The sequence below is a fragment of the Urocampus carinirostris genome, chromosome 11 (genome assembly GCF_059441175.1).
Source record: "Urocampus carinirostris isolate Australia breed hairy pipefish chromosome 11, RoL_Ucar_1.0, whole genome shotgun sequence".
NCBI classification, from domain to species: Eukaryota; Metazoa; Chordata; class Actinopteri; order Syngnathiformes; family Syngnathidae; genus Urocampus; species Urocampus carinirostris.
The window spans coordinates 32925716-32944659 of record NC_142359.1 but is presented as its reverse complement, the minus strand read 5'-3'; the positions used below and the strand labels follow the sequence as shown (position 1 = coordinate 32944659).

At 39.1% G+C, this 18944-nt stretch overlaps 1 protein-coding gene across 2 annotated transcripts in view; it reads left to right on the top strand.

Moving 5' to 3' along the window:
- celsr1a (cadherin EGF LAG seven-pass G-type receptor 1a) overlaps window positions 1-18944 on the top strand; it is a 116316-nt gene that overhangs the window by 37175 nt on the left and 60197 nt on the right. For both annotated transcript variants that reach the window (XM_088347457.1, XM_088347458.1), the window contains exons 2-4: window positions 5309-5664; window positions 8410-8698; window positions 12003-12225. In XM_088347457.1, the coding sequence (XP_088203583.1) occupies window positions 5309-5664; window positions 8410-8698; window positions 12003-12225 (868 nt within the window). The remainder of the gene's footprint in view (window positions 1-5308; window positions 5665-8409; window positions 8699-12002; window positions 12226-18944) is intronic.

Below are 18944 nucleotides of genomic sequence, written 5' to 3'. Positions count from 1 at the left end.
AACAATTAAAAAGTAATTATTTGATGTTTTCTATAATGATAATTTTAAGTTATGTTCTATTTTAGAGTACAGGAGTTCCTCTGTACTCAATCATAATCTGTCCAGGATTGGTGTTTGACCACCGAATTGTTCAGGTACAGAAACATTTTTCCCATACAATCTATTAGTATTTATTTTTTTGAATGTTCTGGCGCATACCCATGTACCCAATATACTAATAGAACATCTACCCGAACAGCAATTATAATTTAAAAATGTACATAATAAAGATTATTACTAACATCAATGTTATTGGCAAAAAAAAGGCCAATTAAACACTCAATCACAATAAAGTCTCAACACAATTATTTGTTCCCATACCGAAGCAAAAAAAAGTCAATTTTTTTTGGGTTGAACACTGATTTGTTCATGTCATTCGTGTACTGAGGTACACTGTATATATATTACAATTAGAACATTACAGTTAATAAGGATCAATTAATTAATCAACATATTGATTAGAATATTAATGAACTATTTAAATAAAAGGTGGCTGCAGACAGCCCTATTTGCACAATAAAGTATTTATTTCTGCCACAGTGGAAATATTAACCTAAAAAACAATAGAACAATATTTGAATCTCTCTTAACTCAAAATAAAGAGATTCATTCTGTGTAGCTTGGAAAAAGAGTACATGTCTTCATTTCCCCTAAAGTCAATGCTATTCTATCGTTGAAATAATTAAATCTCTTCTTAAAGACGATCCAAGTTAATTAGAGGACCAATCCTGCAATATTTGGAAATAAATGTATATGGGGCGGCAGTAGCTCAGGAGGTAGAGGGCTTGTCTTGGGATCAAGGGATCCCAGTTCGAATCCCGGCTCGCCCGTGTTACATGTCGAAGTGTCCTTGGGTAAGACACTGAACCCCTAATACCCCCAATAAGCAGGTTAGCGCCTTAGATGGCTGCAAGGCCGCTATTGGGAAATGTGGAGCACATTGTAAAGCGCTTTGGGAAGTCATTGACTTGAAAAGCGCTATATAAAATGCAGATCATTTCATTTCATTTCATTTACTGTGGTGCTCACAAATATGTTGCTTTATACCCTTTGACTTTGACAGTAAAAAAATAGTATTTACATTTCAAGCGGACAAGTGAAAAGTGTTTTTCTGGGCTGGGTTGTTCATGAAGCTTTAGTCAGTACTGACAGCCAAACTTTGATTAGTCGCTGGTATTCTACAGCTTTGCTCTGATTGGCTGTCAACGGCTCCGACTTCAGTTGGTTTTGGTTTAAATTATTTCAGAGGGGCCAAATCGACTGGTTGCTTTGAGGCATTTTAGACACCTGAAACAGGAATTTCCTGTTGCTTACTTGCTGGAAAACTTACTGTCCAATAGTACTGTCTTTTCCTGAGTGCATTGACCCGAACATTTCCTGCTTTTAGGTCTATTGTCTTTCAAAGTCATAAATATTAACAGTAAGTTGTAAGGAATTAGGAACTACTAACTCTTATGGAATGTTACATATTTTCACCTGTAGAGGGGGTCAATTGGGACCCTGTGTTGATAGCAGGGGTCACTATTTAGATTTACAAACATGCTGAGAATGCGTTATGTATAGAAAAGGTCGAAGAGCAAATGTGGAGTATGTGTGACATGGTCAGCTGCTCACAGTGTGTGGTCATGAACTTCATCAGGTGGCAAATAAATGTATACACACACACACATATATATATATATATATATATATATATAAATAAATGTATATACATATAAATATTTTTGCCTTGTATTTACCCTGACATTCTTTTATCCTTATGTTCTCTTTTAAGTCTTTATTACGTGTTTATTCTGGAGTGCCACTTGTAAACAATTTTCACAATGTGACAAAAATACAATTCTAACCCAATTCACTAGTTTTAATTCCTTTTAATTTTAACGATATTTTTCCATAGTCGCATACGGCACACCCATCCGTTTCCACAGTTCAGCCCATCCTATTTTGCGAGTGTGTGTTATGTCGTGTTAGCAGCTGGTAGGTTCTATTAATAACACAGGTGCCCCTACATCTATCTATCTATCTATCTATCTATCTATCTATCTATCTATCTATCTGTCTGTCTGTCTGTCTGTCTGTCTGTCTGTCTGTCTGTCTGTCTGTCTGTCTGTCTCTTTCTTCCTCTCTCTCTTCCTCTCTTTCTTCCTCTCTCTATCTAGCTCAACTCTTTTAACCTCTGTTTGATAGCTAGTTTGCCGTCATCGACCCATTCATCCATTTTTTGCTAGCTATTATCCAACCACAACTGTCCTCCATCTATTAGTTTTTGCAAGCTTCTATTTATTACTTTTTGCTCGCTTGCAATCACCTGTCCATATGTCAGTCCATCTGTGCATCCATGTATCCATTTATCCATCCATCCATCCATCCATGTTTGCTCGTTATTTTCTACCCAACCATTTTGCTAGCAAGCTAGCTATTATCAAGGCATAAATTTTTTCTCGCTACCTACCTAGCTTTCGCTAAACACTCAATCAATCACTCAATAGATCAATCAATAGATCAATCAATCAATCTATCAATCAATCACTTAAAAAATATATTTATAAATTTTTTGAACAAATTATTTATTTGTAACTCCCTTAATTCTTGGCGTTTTTGCTTCTCAAAGGGAAATATTAAAAAAAAAATGTTGGTCTTTACTCTTAAAACAATTGTTATGTTTATGTTGGTTCTTTTTATGTCCCCATTGGTTGGGCTGAATCAAACATTAGTTTTGTTTTAATGGGTATTAGATTAAAATATTCCTAGTTTAGGAAGTCCATCCACTAATCAATCAAAATATTCTACATTGAGTATTACATTCTTTTTCCATAAAGTGCTTCACACACCCAGACCAAACGCAGCGCCACTTGTTGTTCCGGCATGTACTTGAGAGCTTCCAAATATGTTCCAGTGTTGACATGATCCTTTTTTTCATCAACAGATGTTTTAAAATTGCTTTTAAAAATGTCAACATAGCGCAGCCACATCAATTTGAAACATTGCATGCCTTCCTGCCACCTGTTGTCAGTTTTAAGTCACCAAGGCCTTGGCAGCTTGTAGCCTATTGCGAACCTTCCATAAGCACCACGACATATCAGTCAGTAATTGGTATGCAACCACATGCAAAGGTTCAAATGACAGTAGCCCGTATATAAAGCTCATTTGGAAAGTATTGTTCCATCCAGAAAATAGTAGAGGACATCATAAATGGTATGTGTAACTTGATCGTTGTAAGGGAAACACACACACATACTAGGACATGAAATACATAGGTTTTGTATTGTGCTCATTGTTAAGCTTATTCTGTGGCGTTTTTTACTCTCAGTGCTTGACTCCATGTTGAAAATATTGGCTTTTTAACTTCTTTTTAAACAATTGCTTCAGCCAGTGCCATTGATTCATTGACATTTTATCTTTACCTCTGTGATCTCAAACTCCGTTTTCATGGAGGCCGCCGGAGCTAGGGTATGGGTGAAGAGGGACCGAATCGAGTTTTCCAAAAGAGTAACTCTGATGAAATAATCCCACTTTTCTTAAATATTTTTCCTACATAAAAAAGGTTGTGAAAATAAACAGTATTGGAGTTAGTGAGAAAATAAATGAGTCAGCAATAACAATAACAACAACAATAATTCAGCTAGTAACTCAGTATATTTTCTACACAAAACAATATCTAAGCATGAAAAAATAAGGATTAATATGAGAATAAATCAATTCTTCTTTCAAATTTCATATTAAGGCAGGGCATCATGCTATCGCAAATGGCCCGAAGGCCTCAAGTTTGAGACCACTGATCTAAATACATAGCTACAATAAATTCAAACTCACAATGTAATAATCCAATTGAGAAAAAAAATAAATAAGGGATGTCGCGGGAAATGTTTATCTGGGTCCCTTCCCCTTGACTGCTTAGACAACAATGTCAAAGTCAAGGCCCGCGGGGCCACATTCGGTCCCCCGGAAGGTTTTCTTCGCCTCTGAGATGATTGTTTCATGCACAAGGAAGCATTGTGTAATTGTTTTCACTTTATGTTACTTCGTCTTGCACTTTATTTTATTGTAGTTAAACGAATGATAGAAAACTGCTATTCTTTTCTTTTTTTTTTAAAGCGATTTTAGCCCACTTTTGCTGAATTATAGGCTGCTTACAGTGTCTGAACGAATACCAGCCTCTTTGATTTAATGCTCATGTAAAGGAGATTTTAAAATCAAGGAAATGTGTCTCTGTGCCGGTTGAAAATTCCAGATTACTGACAAGCCATAAGAAAATATTGTTTCGTTTATCTGATTATATTGAAATATATCTTTTTTTGGTATGTTTAATTAGTTTCAATTGCCTGTATGTGTCATTTTAAATGTTTGGCACATCATTCCAGCTTCCGGCTTGTAGCTTAATTTTTTATTTTGTCCTTCCATTCGTTTGGCTTTGACATCCCTGCTCTAAACGCTTTTCACATTACTATATTTAAGGTAATGAATGATGACAACACAATATTAAACAAGACTAGATACATAATTAAGAATTTTTTCTCGAAAATAAACTGTTCATTGAATTGTGAATCTGTATATCAGTGGTTTGTTTCAGTCTTGTTGTTTTAGTTTTTGGAGAAGTTGTGTTTACGGTTAAATTATCCAGAAGGGTCCGAAAATGTATACCGGTAATACATTGTTTATTCTTGGTTTGTTGATTATTGGTATACTTTTTGATAATTATGTCAAAACAGTTATTTTGGGGTAAAGAAGCTGATTGTTAGCAGTGACATGCAGTAACGGAATGCAGGTGCTATAATATTAAAACTACATTAGATTGTTATATTTACTTTATATTTAAGAGCTAATCAATAAGATTGCTCCTTAACCATAGTAAAGCGTTAGGTAAGTTTACACTGCAAGCAACTCTTACCCCATCCCCAGAAAATGAGTACTTGTTTAAAATAATGAGAATCATAAAATCTTTCCAATAAACGTTAAAAAATTAAATAATGTCTTAAAATAATATTATATTGCTATCATTTTTTTTTCCATCGGTGCAAAATTAGGCTTTTATCAATTACATTTCAGATGTCATATGAGGATCTATTTGAACAACATTTTTCGTCTTTTTGTGGACATAAGAGCAAACAAATAAGAGCTGCTTGGGAATCCCTCCAGAAAATGTACTAAGCTGGGTGGTCTAAGATGGGACTTGGAAAATTCTATTTGGAAAAAATGGAAAATGGATCAGACTTTATTTATTGTTTATTTTGCTGATTTTAACCTAGTACATTTTTCTTTATCTTTCCAGATGGTATCCACACAACCTCTGCGCTCTGCACTCTCCGCGTCACCATTATTACAGACGACATGCTCACCAACAGCATCACGGTGCGCTTGGAAAACATGTCCCAGGAGCGCTTCCTGTCCCCACTGCTGGGCCTCTTCGTGGACGGTGTTGCGGCGATACTCTCCACCCGACGTGATGCCGTTTTTGTCTTCAACATCCAAAACGACACAGACGTGCAGGGCTCCATCCTCAACGTTACCTTCTCCGCCATGCGACCCGGGGGCGGGCCCGGAAAGGGGACCTTCTTTCCTTCTGAGGATCTGCAGGAGCAGATTTATCTAAACAGGACCATGCTCAGGCTCATATCATCTCAGGAGGTTTGGTCATTGTTATGCAGACTAGAAATAAAAATGCTAATCCACTGTTGGGTGGACAAAAAAACAAGAACTGCTATAATGTTACTGCTTTGCTGTTACTATGTTAATATTATACTACTGCAAATTTGTTATTAACATGGGTGGGGTTAGATTAGGCTCATTCAACTACAACAATCAACCATAACAACACCGTTTTAGATATCATTTTTTGTAAGAGCCAAGTACCCACTCGGGATGGTGTGTAAGTACAGTGCAGAAACAAGGATTAGTACAGTAAACAGTGGTCTTATCCAGACAGGGGTCGGTTCATGGAAAGTTAAGTAGCAAGGCAACAATACCTAGAACACCAGAGGTATCAATTGTGATACAAAAGGCAGGTGAGGAGTAGGTGTACCAGTAAACTCAAACAGCTAAGGCAACAGTCCAAGAGTTCATCAGACGGTACTTGGGATTGACAATGTTAAGCAGTGATTTCTTACACCGAAAGAACAAACTAGCAAGGAACCAAGGGGCCGGAGTTACAATAAAGGGAAGAGGTCAAGTTGTGATAGGAGGAAAAAACGTGGAGAAATCAAGACAAGTGACCACAGCTGTGAGGAGGAAAATTAAACCTGGAAGTGAGTGGCCAAATTATGTATGGGCAAGACGGAAATGAGAGAGGACAGAAGTCAAAAAAGGAAAGCTACTGAAGAAAAGGACCCTAAGTGCAGGATTGTGACAGTAGTAATTGATCATGCAAGTAAAGACTGAACATGTTATTAATTTCATATGCCAGTTAGAAAACGTATACTACCAATATAAAAACTTTTGGTTCATCGTTTTCATTGTTGACATTTTCCAGTTTCCTGAGAAAGACATCAATACGCATCACTAGTGAGCTAGTATCAGAACCAATCCACAGGCCAAGTGTTTTCGGGTCATATATTACTTAATTTGGCCCTTTCCATGTGTTTGATGGGTTAAATCTAAGACCACACACGCAAAGGTTCGAAATGAAGCTCATTGCAAATTCGGATGAACAATAAACACCACGACGGAGTAAAAATTGCAATTTATGGGAGACATTGACTAAAATTATAGATATTTCTCTTTTTTAGAATACTGCATTATAAATTTATTTTTTGACAAGTCAATAACTTGACAATAGATGAAATCTCGACTTTGCACTTGGTAAACCTTGTTAAGGTTATTCTTTCAAATACAGTAAATCTGCTTTGTAATAAATCATTTTTTGACTAGTCAGAAAATTGCAAAAATATTTTGGCTTATCTTTTGGATTGTTAAAAAAAACGAGGAATGATATAAGGTGGTAATTTCTAAGATATTGCAAATTGGGTAAACTAATGTACACTAGGTAGATGTCAAGTCAAGTCATGTTAAAGCCAGTGGTGCCTGATGAGTTAGGTCTCTGGTGAGGCACGGTCTGATTTACAAATAAATTAACACACATCTCATTCATTTTTGTATTACCAGAGCAATAAAGTAATATATGAAGTGTTGCATAGTATGAAACCTTGTATTGTCTTACCTTAATTGATAAATGAAGTCTCTGCAGTAGTCCTTTTGAATAAAAGCGTCAACAGATATGTAATCCTATTCAACGTGAAAAAATTACTTGACGGCTTGATTTTCTGTTAGCTTGCTAATATCATAAATTCTATTTTTTGAGACTGAGGTGTGCACCAAATCAGAATCCCTGATCTCACTATAGCCCAATGCCATGATACAAGAGAATTGCTTGTGACTTTCAGCACAGTAATATGTTACATAGTAAATGTATTGATAATATTCATAATATAATGTGAAAATGCATTGATTTTGAAAAAGAACATGCAAATTCCTTGAGTTAAACCAGGGGTCGGGAACCTTTTTGACTCAAAGAGCCATAAAAGCAAAAAATATTAATTTTATTTTGGGAAAGAGCCACTCCATATATTATGAGACAAATTTACTAAATTGCTTAACCCGCGCCCCAGACAAAAGCTTAGTCTTCAGCACATTTATTTTTGATGATTTGATAAAAATTATGAAAAGAGAATAATGCCAGAGCCCCTGTCCCAAATTCAACAAACAGACCACTTTAAACTTGTCTCTTTCTTGCAATTACTCAAGATCGGTTAAACTCGTTTTGACCCTTTTTTTCATACATATTGGTTTCAAAACCAGATGCAAGCATTTATTTTGTAAAAACGTCACAACATTCTGAGAATAGGGAGCCTTATGTGCTTACCTTTGGCGAGAGATGGGAGGGAATGCTTGTACTTTTTGCATAGCTCCACCCATCCCTCCCACTCACCCAATCAAATGACTAAGTTCTCTCCCGGTGTTTTGGCGTATTTACAGTTCTGTGGATTCATCATAAAGTATCTGAACACAGATTATATAGTGAACTTTTAAATAAAGGATTCTTTAGCGTTGTACAGCCAAAACGAGTTTTTTCCCCCTTTTTTTGTGTGACACCTTGACTGTAAATTGTAGTGAAAAACGTGCCCTATATATACTGCGAAGTGTTTCCTTTGCAATTAGCATTGGTTTGGCTTTACGTGTACCTGAATAGGATAGACAATCCCGATTTTGAACGAGAAGGAGAAATTTTGCATGCAATCAAACTGGTCTCTGAGCCACAGATACTCATAGAAAGAGCCATATATGGCTCGCGAGCCATAGGTTCCCGACCCCTGAGTTAAACCTTTAAACCACAAAGTGTTGCTTTAACTTTAATTCTCAAGTCTTTCTTTATTTTAGGTTTTACCCTTCGACGACAACATCTGCCTACGGGAACCTTGTGAGAACTACATGAAATGCGTGTCGGTGCTCAAGTTTGACAGCTCCCCCCCCTTCATTGCATCCAATACGGTCCTCTTCCGTCCCATCCACCCCATCAACGGGCTTCGTTGCCGTTGCCCCGTGGGCTTCACGGGTGACTACTGCGAGACGGAGATCGATCTCTGCTATTCGGGGCCGTGCAAGAACAACGGTCGCTGCCTCAGCCGAGAGGGTGGCTATACTTGCGAGTGCCTAGAAGACTACACCGGTAAGGGATGATTTCACATTTTACCCTACCAGATAGGTGGGCTGATCAACCCAAATATTAGAATTATCAATATTAAGCAGGTACTTGGATCAGACCAACACTGTTGTCCTGGAATCGATACTTGGATCATCCACTAATTACCTCAAAGTGCAGCCTTTCTATGTAGATAGCGCAGCTCTTCTCTCTCACCAGCTCCCTCAGCGACTCACTCAGTTTATGGCTGAGTGCGTGACTGACAGGCACACTTTTTGCACCTCTCTCTACCTGGCCTGTTGCTGCTCCCTGCCTGCCAGGCAGAATAGAGGTCCAAATCTATACACCTGCCACTCACAAAATCTATAAATGACAGAGTCAAGCGCAGCGTGGTGTGGACTTTTTTTACTCCGAAAAAGGATAATGCCAGGTGTAATTTGTGTGGTTAAGTGGGCTGCTGTGGCAAATTTACATTAATACATGGAAAAAAAATCACCCTGCAGTGAGCAACAAACTGCATCCAAAAATCTAGACATGTTCACGGTTCACAGATTCTTTAACCGATTGGATTGTCGTGGCACCCCTGAAGACACAACACTGGACAGCTTTCTCCACTGCTAACATTTATTGGCCTGTTTTTTTTTGGGGCGGCAGTAGCTCAGGAGGTAGAGCGCTCGTCTGGGGATCAAGGGATCCCAGTTTCCCTGCTTGTCCGTGTTACATATCGAAGTGTCCTTGGGTAAGACACTGAACCCCTAATACCCCCAATAAGCAGGTTAGCGTCTTACATGGCTGCAATACAAGGCCGCTATATTGTGAAGCACACTGTAAAGCGCTTTGGGAAGTCATTGACTTGAAAAGCACTATATAAATGCAGATCATTTCAGATCATTTCAGCAAAGTTGGCCCAGTTCTTTTTAGTCTTTAACTCCTCCTGCCCCCTGGGACTATGCCCTGGAGAAGTATCTTGGCCAGCCCTCATGATCTTGTGACATAATTATACCACTGCAGTTTTCATTCATACACAGTCGAAAACACGTCTTTGTCCAGTCCAATCTGCCCTCTGATGATGTTGGGTAGTGCGTACCGTTTCATTTTCACATGAGATAAGTAGCTGATGCCTAGAAGTTTCCTGCAGCATCTTACTGTTTCTGAACGAAAAACAATATATAAATCCATTGTCACAATGGCAAAATAGCCAATTTACACTTTAATTGCATTACTGACTTTATTTTCAATCTATTGTGCAATGGAAGGTATTTTAGTTGTCTTTTTTACAACAATTACAAATTTCTTATATGTATATATCAGGGGTCGGGAACCCTTTTGACCAAGAAAGCCATAAAAGCATCCATTCATCCATCCTTAGCACCGCTAATTCTCATTAGGGTCGCAAGGGTGCTGAAGCCATCCCGGCTATGTCCGGTCAGCGGGCAGGGGACACTCTGAATTGGTTGCAGCCAGTTGCAGGGCACACAATGACAGAAAACTCACTCGCTCATTCACACCTATGGACTATTTGAACCGACCAATTAACCTGACATGCATGTTTTTGGAATGTGAGGGGAAAGCGGAGTGCTCGGACTAAACCCACGCAGGCACGGGGAGAACATGCAAACTCCACATGGGGAGGCCATGGTAGCTGGTGTTGAACTCTGTACGTCTGCACCGTGGGCCTGCGTGCTAACCACCCAGCCGCTGTGTGAATCGGATCAGGCCCAAAATTCTAAGTATCACCCACACCAATACACGGCAGTCTCTTCTTTCTGTAATAGGTCAGAACGAGACAGGCTTCATCGCCCTGTCCTTCCTTCTCTTCCTCCATCTTATCTGATCTAATTATCCCAATTACCTGTCTCGGTCACTCTGTGACCTGTCCTCTTTCCCCCCAAGCATGTTTTACGTAGCAAGAATTGAGCGGCAGTTCCCTTTGGAGGTCACAGTTCAACTCTCCAACCCATCTCTGTCTCATAAAAGAGCTGATGACAGTGTTCTTCTCGGGTTTCCAAATCTCCTGGTAACAGATCCTGATAATTCAACCCAAGGAAAATGAGATTTTGCCGCAGAGAGAAGAGCTATTAGATGGTTCCTGGTTGTTGTTAGGATTGTTGAGAAGTCAGATAAATTGCTGCCTATTAGTTGTGGAATTTCTCTGACTAAAAGTTAAAACTTGGCTTCTAAAACAAACCAAAAAAAAATGTTAGGCGAACCCCTGGATTCAACGTTTATCCGTTGAAAGGTGGTATTCGCTAGATGGACTTGCTATATAGAGGGGGGAAAGAAACAAATAGTTATTTGTTCCGAATCCCCAGTACCTCAGATTAGTTATGGCCATTCAATTTAGCAAGAGTGGCATTTCGCATGCCTTGTATGCATTTATTAGTAATCAGAAGTTTGCTTCAATGCTTATCATGTTTTTCTTCTCCCCCATAGCATCACTGCAAGCTTAGGACCCATAGCAGACAGTGACAGTACAAAAAATACACTATTGTGGGAGGCATTGTGGGAGGTAGTAATGCCGATAGCATATTAATATTTTCATGATGCCTTGACGCAAACCAATACCAAACCAGCATTTTATTTGTCGTCAACCAGTGGCAGACAGACCTTTTAGATAGGTCATATGCATGAACACCGCAAATATTTTTTTACATGTTTTAATTTTTAGGGCATGCAAAATAAATATATAGTATCAGTGAAAAAAAATAATTGTATATACAGTACATAAATAAGTCGTTAATATCGTACAGTGGGGAAAATGCTGTAAATAGGGAACAAAAAAATATTTTATTCCACAACATAAAGAGAAAATGCTTCAAGGCAGGGACCCATATCCCATGACTCTGTAATATTTAGAATGTAAAAATAATTATATTAGAATAATAATTACAATAGTAAATGCCAATGTGTTGTATTATCTCCAAGACCAAAATATTCAACTTCTATAAAGCTGGCAGTTAGCACAAAATGAAAATGATATAAATGAAATAACATTGAAAAATAACCGTTACAATAAATTCACAATATTTATGAGAATAATATCAGTTTAAAAATATTTGTGTATCAGTTAAATGTATTCCACCTCAAGGTCCAGGCTTAAGTAGTCAGTTGTTATCTCGACGTAGATTAGCTAGTGGTATTTTTAAGGTATCCTCTTGCAAATGATCTTCTTGGAGCGCTTGATCTACCTGGATTAGACCCAAAAATGCCCTGAGGTACATCAAAGGGAAGATGGAGTTTTTGTTTTTTGGTTCAACCAAAGTTTGGGAGGACATCTTGAGGACACATTTTAGAAAATGGACTCTCAATACTTTTTTGGGTCTTTTTGCAGGCGAACACTGCGAGGTGAACACCTCGTCGGACAGTTGTGTGCCCGGTGTGTGCAAAAACGGTGGCCGATGCGTCAACAAGCTCGCCGGCGGGTTTGTTTGCCGATGTCTGCCCGGCGAGTTCGAAAAGCCCTACTGCGAAGTGACTACGCGAAGCTTCCCCGGACAGTCCTTCGTCACCTTCCGAGGTCTGCGGCAAAGGTTCCACTTTACGGTTTCGCTCATGTGAGTTTGTCTTTCTCCTTTTCCATCAGAATCTAAGCCATCACCTGTCAGGATTTGATCTAGATTGTTCAATTTGTATGGGAAAAATCCAGGAGGAAAATAATAATGAAAATAGAAATTTAACAATACACCCTTGATCTTTATATTTTCAAAGCAATACAACTAATTTTGATCTAGATTTCATCCAAATAAAGTACGACAAATGATATCTGTCAAATATCTCATCCATAACACATTTAATGAAGTTATGTACTTATATTTTTGTGATCTCGTTTGTATCAGTACACAGTTAGATGAAAAAGTATGTTAATTTAGGTGCAATGTATAGAACAAAGTTAATTCTGCATCTAATTCACATTTGCACGATTCAATTTGAAATAGAAACACATATTTTACTCAAATTAGATTTTTGTTTTTATACTAATGGTATCTAAAGACAATTATGTTTGATGAACATGTTTAAATTTGATCTGGATATGACTCATTTTTGACCAAACTAATTTGAATCAGTTTATGATTCTCATTTGCACAATTACATTTTAAATGGAAACAACTTTTAATGATAGTGAGAAGTTAATGGATCTTAATGGTATCCAAACACAATTGTGTTTAAAAAACAACTTTTGACTGAACTGAATGTAATCTACATCTGAGTCATACTGTATTTGACTGAACCGAATTGTATTTGTATCTGATTCATATTGGCAAATTTAGATGTAATATAGAAATCACCCCGTGTGATATCAAGTTGTTCGTATCTTAATTGTGGAAGAGTTAAAGTATCTCGGTGTTTTGTTCACGAGTGAGGGTAGGATGGAACGGGAGCTGGACAGACGGAACGGTGCAGCGTCTGCAGTCATGCGGACGGACCCTGTACCGGTTCGTCGTGGTGAAGTGGAAGCTGAGCCGAGAGGGAAAACTCTCGATTTACCTGTCAATCTATGGTCATAAACTGTGGGTCCTGAACGAAAAAACAAGATCCAGGATACAAGTGGCTTAAAGGAGTTTCGCAAGGTGGCGGGGCTCTCTCTAGAGATAAGGTGAGAAGCTCATCCATCCGTGAGGGACTCAGTGTAGAGCCACTACAATGCCCAATGCCTTCTCAATGCAATCCTTATTGAGAGGAGCCAGTTGAGGAGGCTACGGCATTGGAACAGGATTCCTTACACGCCTCCCTTGGGAGGTGTTCTTGGAATGTCCTACCGGGAGGCAGTCTGAGGACAACCCAGGACACGCTGGGGAAACTACGTCTGTAGGCTGGCCTGGGAACGCCTCGGGATCCCGTCGGATAAGTTGTTAATGTCATCTATCTGAATTGATACTGTATAAATTGGATGAAGTGGCTGGTAATAGGGAGGTCTTGGCTTCCCTGCTGAGGTTTCTGCCCCTAATATGTATCTTAATTGTATCTTAACACAATTAGCGTTAGAAAATCAAGAAGTAGCTGGGTATTTAAATAATGAGAGCAAATCAGTAGCAATGATGATATCAGGAAAATGTCCAACAGATGTGATTGAAAGATTTGATTTCAAATGGACAAGGATTTTGATAAAATAAATAAGGAAAGATTTGGAAAGATGGGAAATTTTACTCTTAAGTCTTATCGGAAGGGTAGAAACAATTACAATGAACATACTACAAAGACTATTATTTCTGTTTCAATCTCTTCCTATTCTGATCCCGGCATCCACATTTAAAATGTTAAATAAATTGATAACAAAATTCCTGTGGCGAAATGAGAAACCTAGAATAAAATACAAAACCCTGTTAGCTTCTAAAGAAAAAGAGGGCCTAGACCTACCCAAAATTAAATATTACTATTGGGCAGCTCAAATTAAAGCACTTATTTTGTGAATCACTACAGACAAAGATACAATATAGGTGGACATGGAGCAGCGATCTTGACCAAATATGCCTGTGGAATCGTTACCATACATATCAGTCATGAGGTGGAAGAAGGTAAAAATCCAGAATGAATGGATTAAGGGAACTATTAAAACTTGGTCAACAATACAAAAAAAATTAAAAATATCAAGATCTGTAAATAGGGCTACAAATATAGCGAAAAACACAGACTTTAAACCTGGGGTTATGGAGGTAGGATTTGAAAAATGGGCCCAAAAAGGATTGATGTTGATTACCCAAGTATTCGAAGGACAGGCAATGAAATCATTCGAACAACTCCAACAAGAATTTGACCTACCTAGAAATGATTTTTCAAGTATTTGCAACTAAGGCATTACCTGCAGAAACATGATGAATGGGGGAATTATGTAAGGAGCCAACTAAAGTTGAGTCCAGGATACAAGTGGCTTAAAGGAGTTTTACAGGGGTTTAATATCATATACAACAGGACAATCAATAAAGGGGGTTATATCAAAACTATATAAAGCCCTGAGAATGGATCTCAGTAATGAGGACATGGCAGTTAAGGAAAAATGGGAACAAGAAGCTTATGTAGAATGGGATAGAATGGGAAAAACTTTGAAAGAGGGACACAAAATAACCAACAGCCCGACATGGAGGGAGTTTGAATGGAAAGTAAAAATGCGATTCTTCTATACACCCTCTATCACTTCAAAATATAAAAATACCTCAAATCTATGTTGGCATAACTGTGGGGGGACGGAGACTTTACGCATATTTTCTGGAATTGCCCTGTAATATTAAATTTTTGGAAAAGTATTCAGACAGATATACAATTAATTATTGGTTGGGAGTTGCGGTCCCAATGGCCTACGTATTAGTAATTTTGCCAGAAGAATTATTGTCTGGTCAACATAAATATATACTAAAGGTTATGCTTCTGGTAGCAAAGAAAATGATCACAGTGTCCTGGCTGAGACCACAACCTCCTGACATAAAACAATGGAGAGACAAATTAAAGCAAATGTACATTATGGAAACAATCACTGCAAGACTTCAACTGAAACTTGATCAATTCGAGAAAAGATGGAAGCTTATCAAACAATTTTTACTTGATGTCTAAACACCTCAATTTTTAATTTTTTTTTTTATTGTGAATTTCCCTTCGGGGGAAAGTATCTATCTATCTATCTATCTATCTATCTATCTATCTATCTATCTATTGTATTAACATTTTTTTCTGTTGTTTCTTGTGTTATTTATGGGTGTGTCAAGTGTATATATTTTGTGTTTGTGTTGATGTATGATGGTGGAATTAAACCTCTGTCAAGTGTGTGAGAAATAAAAAGTTATAAAAAAAAAGAAAATTAAATTTAACCAAACTGATTCAGATAAGCAGTTAACATTACATTTCAAACAGAAACACCTTGTTGCGATACTTGAGATGCTTGTATCTTAACCGTATCTTATCACAATTGTGTGTAAATAATTTAACTAAATTGAATTGGAATTTTATACGATTGATTTTAACTCTTTTAGTTTTAACACAGCAAGGCTCCGCTGCGATATCTATATGTGTCACGGACTAGAAACAGACACAGGACCCAATAGCGCTCGTTTACTCACTTTTATTAATAAAGAGGGAGAGTAGGGCTTGCTTTCCACGATCCGATGGTTGATGGACAAGGGTAGCAGGTGGCTGGAGACGCAGAAGTGGCACTTCCGTGTTGAGCAAGGATGGTCGTAGATTTGCAGGAATACTAGTCATTAGCCGGGACGGGAGAGAAAGGGTTGTGGCGAGTTCGGAAACAAGGTCGGCAACAGGTGTCAGGCAGGTAGCGGGGCAAAACAGGTCAGATGTCGGGATGGCAGAACAGGGCAGAATCAGGTCTGGAAACAGGTTGGCAATGGGTATCAGGCAGAGAAAAACCGGGCAGAAAAAGTGTCTGAAAGTGAGAGCTTGCCTAGCTGGGAGCATCTGGTCGCAACGATCTGACAGGGTTCTCTTGAAAGCCAGGGGTTTGAAAATAGTCTATTAGCCAATCATCTCTCAGGGCTGTTGGCGCCAATTAGGCAGTCACAGGTGCCTTGAATCGGCAATCATGACAATATGATTGTATGTTAATGGTGTCACAGCACAATTAGCATTTGAAAACCAAATAACTAAACATGATTAAAACTGGATCTGTTTCAGGTGAAAATTTCCTGTTTTATATACTTAACCCCCTTGCAAAATATCTAATATACATAATAAGGCTTTGATCTCAATTACCTGAAATTATGTTGCGACTACATGCAATTGCGAATTGAAATCCACATTTAACCTGTTTTAATGTTGTTTTAATCTAAACAGGATGTTGTGTGATTGATTTTAAATGTGTTTTATTTAATTTTAATCTCTTTTCTACATGTCTATGTTGTTTAAAAAACGTTTCGCATTGTATACACTGTGTTGGTCATATTCTCTTGATATCATAACAGAACATTCTTGCTTGTTTTGCTTCCTGTGAAAAGGTAGGAAAAATAAAGACGTAATGATGGGAGTCCATCAGTCGTAGGACAGCAAGAAAAAAAAATCTTTTCACCGGCCTCAAAACAGGAAAGTCTTTGTGATGAGTTTCCCTTATCAGCGTCTGGCTCCAGCCCCGCTGACTTCCTGGCTCGCTGGCATCTGCCGCCTGACTCTTTTGCCCTCACCTTGCATTCCCAAACGCCTCGCTCGTGAACTTTGCTCACTCCTCACTAGGTTTGCCGCTTTCTCTGTCGCTCAGCCCAACTTCATTGCATCGAGAGGTGGGGAAAGGTTTTCCTGTTTAAAGCCTGTACACCGCTCTTTTCCTGCTTCCTCTTAATGAGTTTTCTTCAAGGAGTGATTCGCGTCATGGAGATTGTCAAGTCAAGTCACATTTATTTGTCTAGCCCTTAATCCCAAAATGTCTCAGAGGACTGCACAGATTACATTTACACCATCCCCTAATCTTGAACCAACATGTCGGCAAGGAAAAACTCAAAAACCTAAGGATGAGGAAAATGAAAAACGAAGGGGCTTCACAAGTGGTAAAAGACGTGTAGATGGACAAAAGTATTGGGACACTTTGCAGCTGCAGTCTACACAAAACTAAACTAAAATCAATAAATAGAGTGGTATAGAATAGAATAGAATAGAATATACCTTTATTGTCATTGTTACAAATGGGCTAACATATTGTGACAACGAAATTGGGCATGACACTCCAGTTTTACACATTCAAGTGAGGTATGAGCAAGAAGATAAAGGAACAGAGAAGATAATGTTATAAGACAAGGGGGATAAGGCTATAGTTATAATTTACATGGTATTTACACAAGAAATGTCGGCATGTGGGATGTTACATACAGGGTTGTCGTGATAACGTCGGTATCGTGACGGTTGTGCAATATTGCATTTGGTGCAAAGTCATCATAGTGCAAAAATAGTCAGCATGAAACAGGAAATGGTCAGGCATTGTGCAATTTGAGCATTAAACGTAGTGCAGTCGACATGTGCAAGAACAAGACATGAGTAACATTATATTCGTATGAGGTAGTGTTTGTTTTTTTTTTTTTGTTTGTTTTTTTTTTTTTTTGTTTTTTTTTGTGCGGTGTCTGTTTGAGCAGTGAACAAACATAGTGCAGACAGCATGTACGTGAGTACCATTTTACATACGTGTGAGGTAGTTTTTTTGCAACAGTTTTCAGTTTTTTGTGCGGTGTCTGTTTAGGGTGGTAATGGCTGTGGGGAAGAAACTGTCTCTGAGTCTGTTCGTTTTTGCTTTGTGTGACCTGTAGCGCTTGCCGGAAGGCAGCAGGTCGAAGAGATGGTGGCCGGGGTGAGAAAAGTCCTTGATGATGTTTTCTGCTCTGCTGAGGTAGCGAGAGCAGGCAATGTCCTCCAGACTGGGCAGAGAGCAGCCGACGATTCTCTGGGCTGTTTTGATGATCCTCTGGAGCTTTTTCCTGTCTGCTGCTGTGCACCCAGCATACCACACCGTGATGCAGTATGTTAGGATGCTCTCCACTGTGGCTTTGTAGAAGGACACCTGCAGCTGCTGTTTTAGGTTATTTTTCCTGAGCAATCTCAGGAAGTGCAGTCGCTGCTGGGCCTTCCCTACCACCGCTCTGGTGTTTGCAGACCAGGAGAGGTCGTCGGAGATGTGCACGCCCAGGAATTTGAACGAGTGGACTCTCTCTACACAGTCCCCTTTTATGATGAGTGGTGCTGGATTCCTGCCATTCCTTCTGAAATCCAGAATCAGTTCTTTTGTTTTTGTGGTGTTCAATATGAGGTGGTTTTCCGAACACCACGTTGAAAGTGACTCAACCTCATCCCTGTATGCCGCCTCGTCCCCTTCAGAGATGAGGCCGATCAAGGTGGTATCGTCAGCGAACTTAATGATAGTGTTTGTGGGGTGGGTCGGTGAGCAGTCGGAGCTGTAGAGGGTGAAAAGCAGGGGGCTCAGTGCACAACCTTGGGGGGAGCCAGTGTTCAGTGTTAGGGTGGGAGAGACGTGGGTACCGAGTTTCACCGACTGTGGGCGGTTGGAGAGGAAGTCCATTATCCAGTGGCAGATGGAGGGAGAGAGTCCTAGGTGTGCAAGTTTCTCCACCAGGATCTCCGGGATAATGGTGTTGAAGGCTGAGCTGAAGTCCAGGAAGAGCATTCTGGCGTAGCTCCCCCGGTGATCCAGGTGTTTCAGCACGGTGTGAATTGCTGTGTTTATGGCGTCGTCAGTGGAGCGGTTTGCCCTGTAGGCAAACTGGTGGGGGTCCAGTGTGAGTGGCAGGGAGTTTTTGATGTGCCGGGACACTAACCTCTCGAAGCACTTCATGACCAC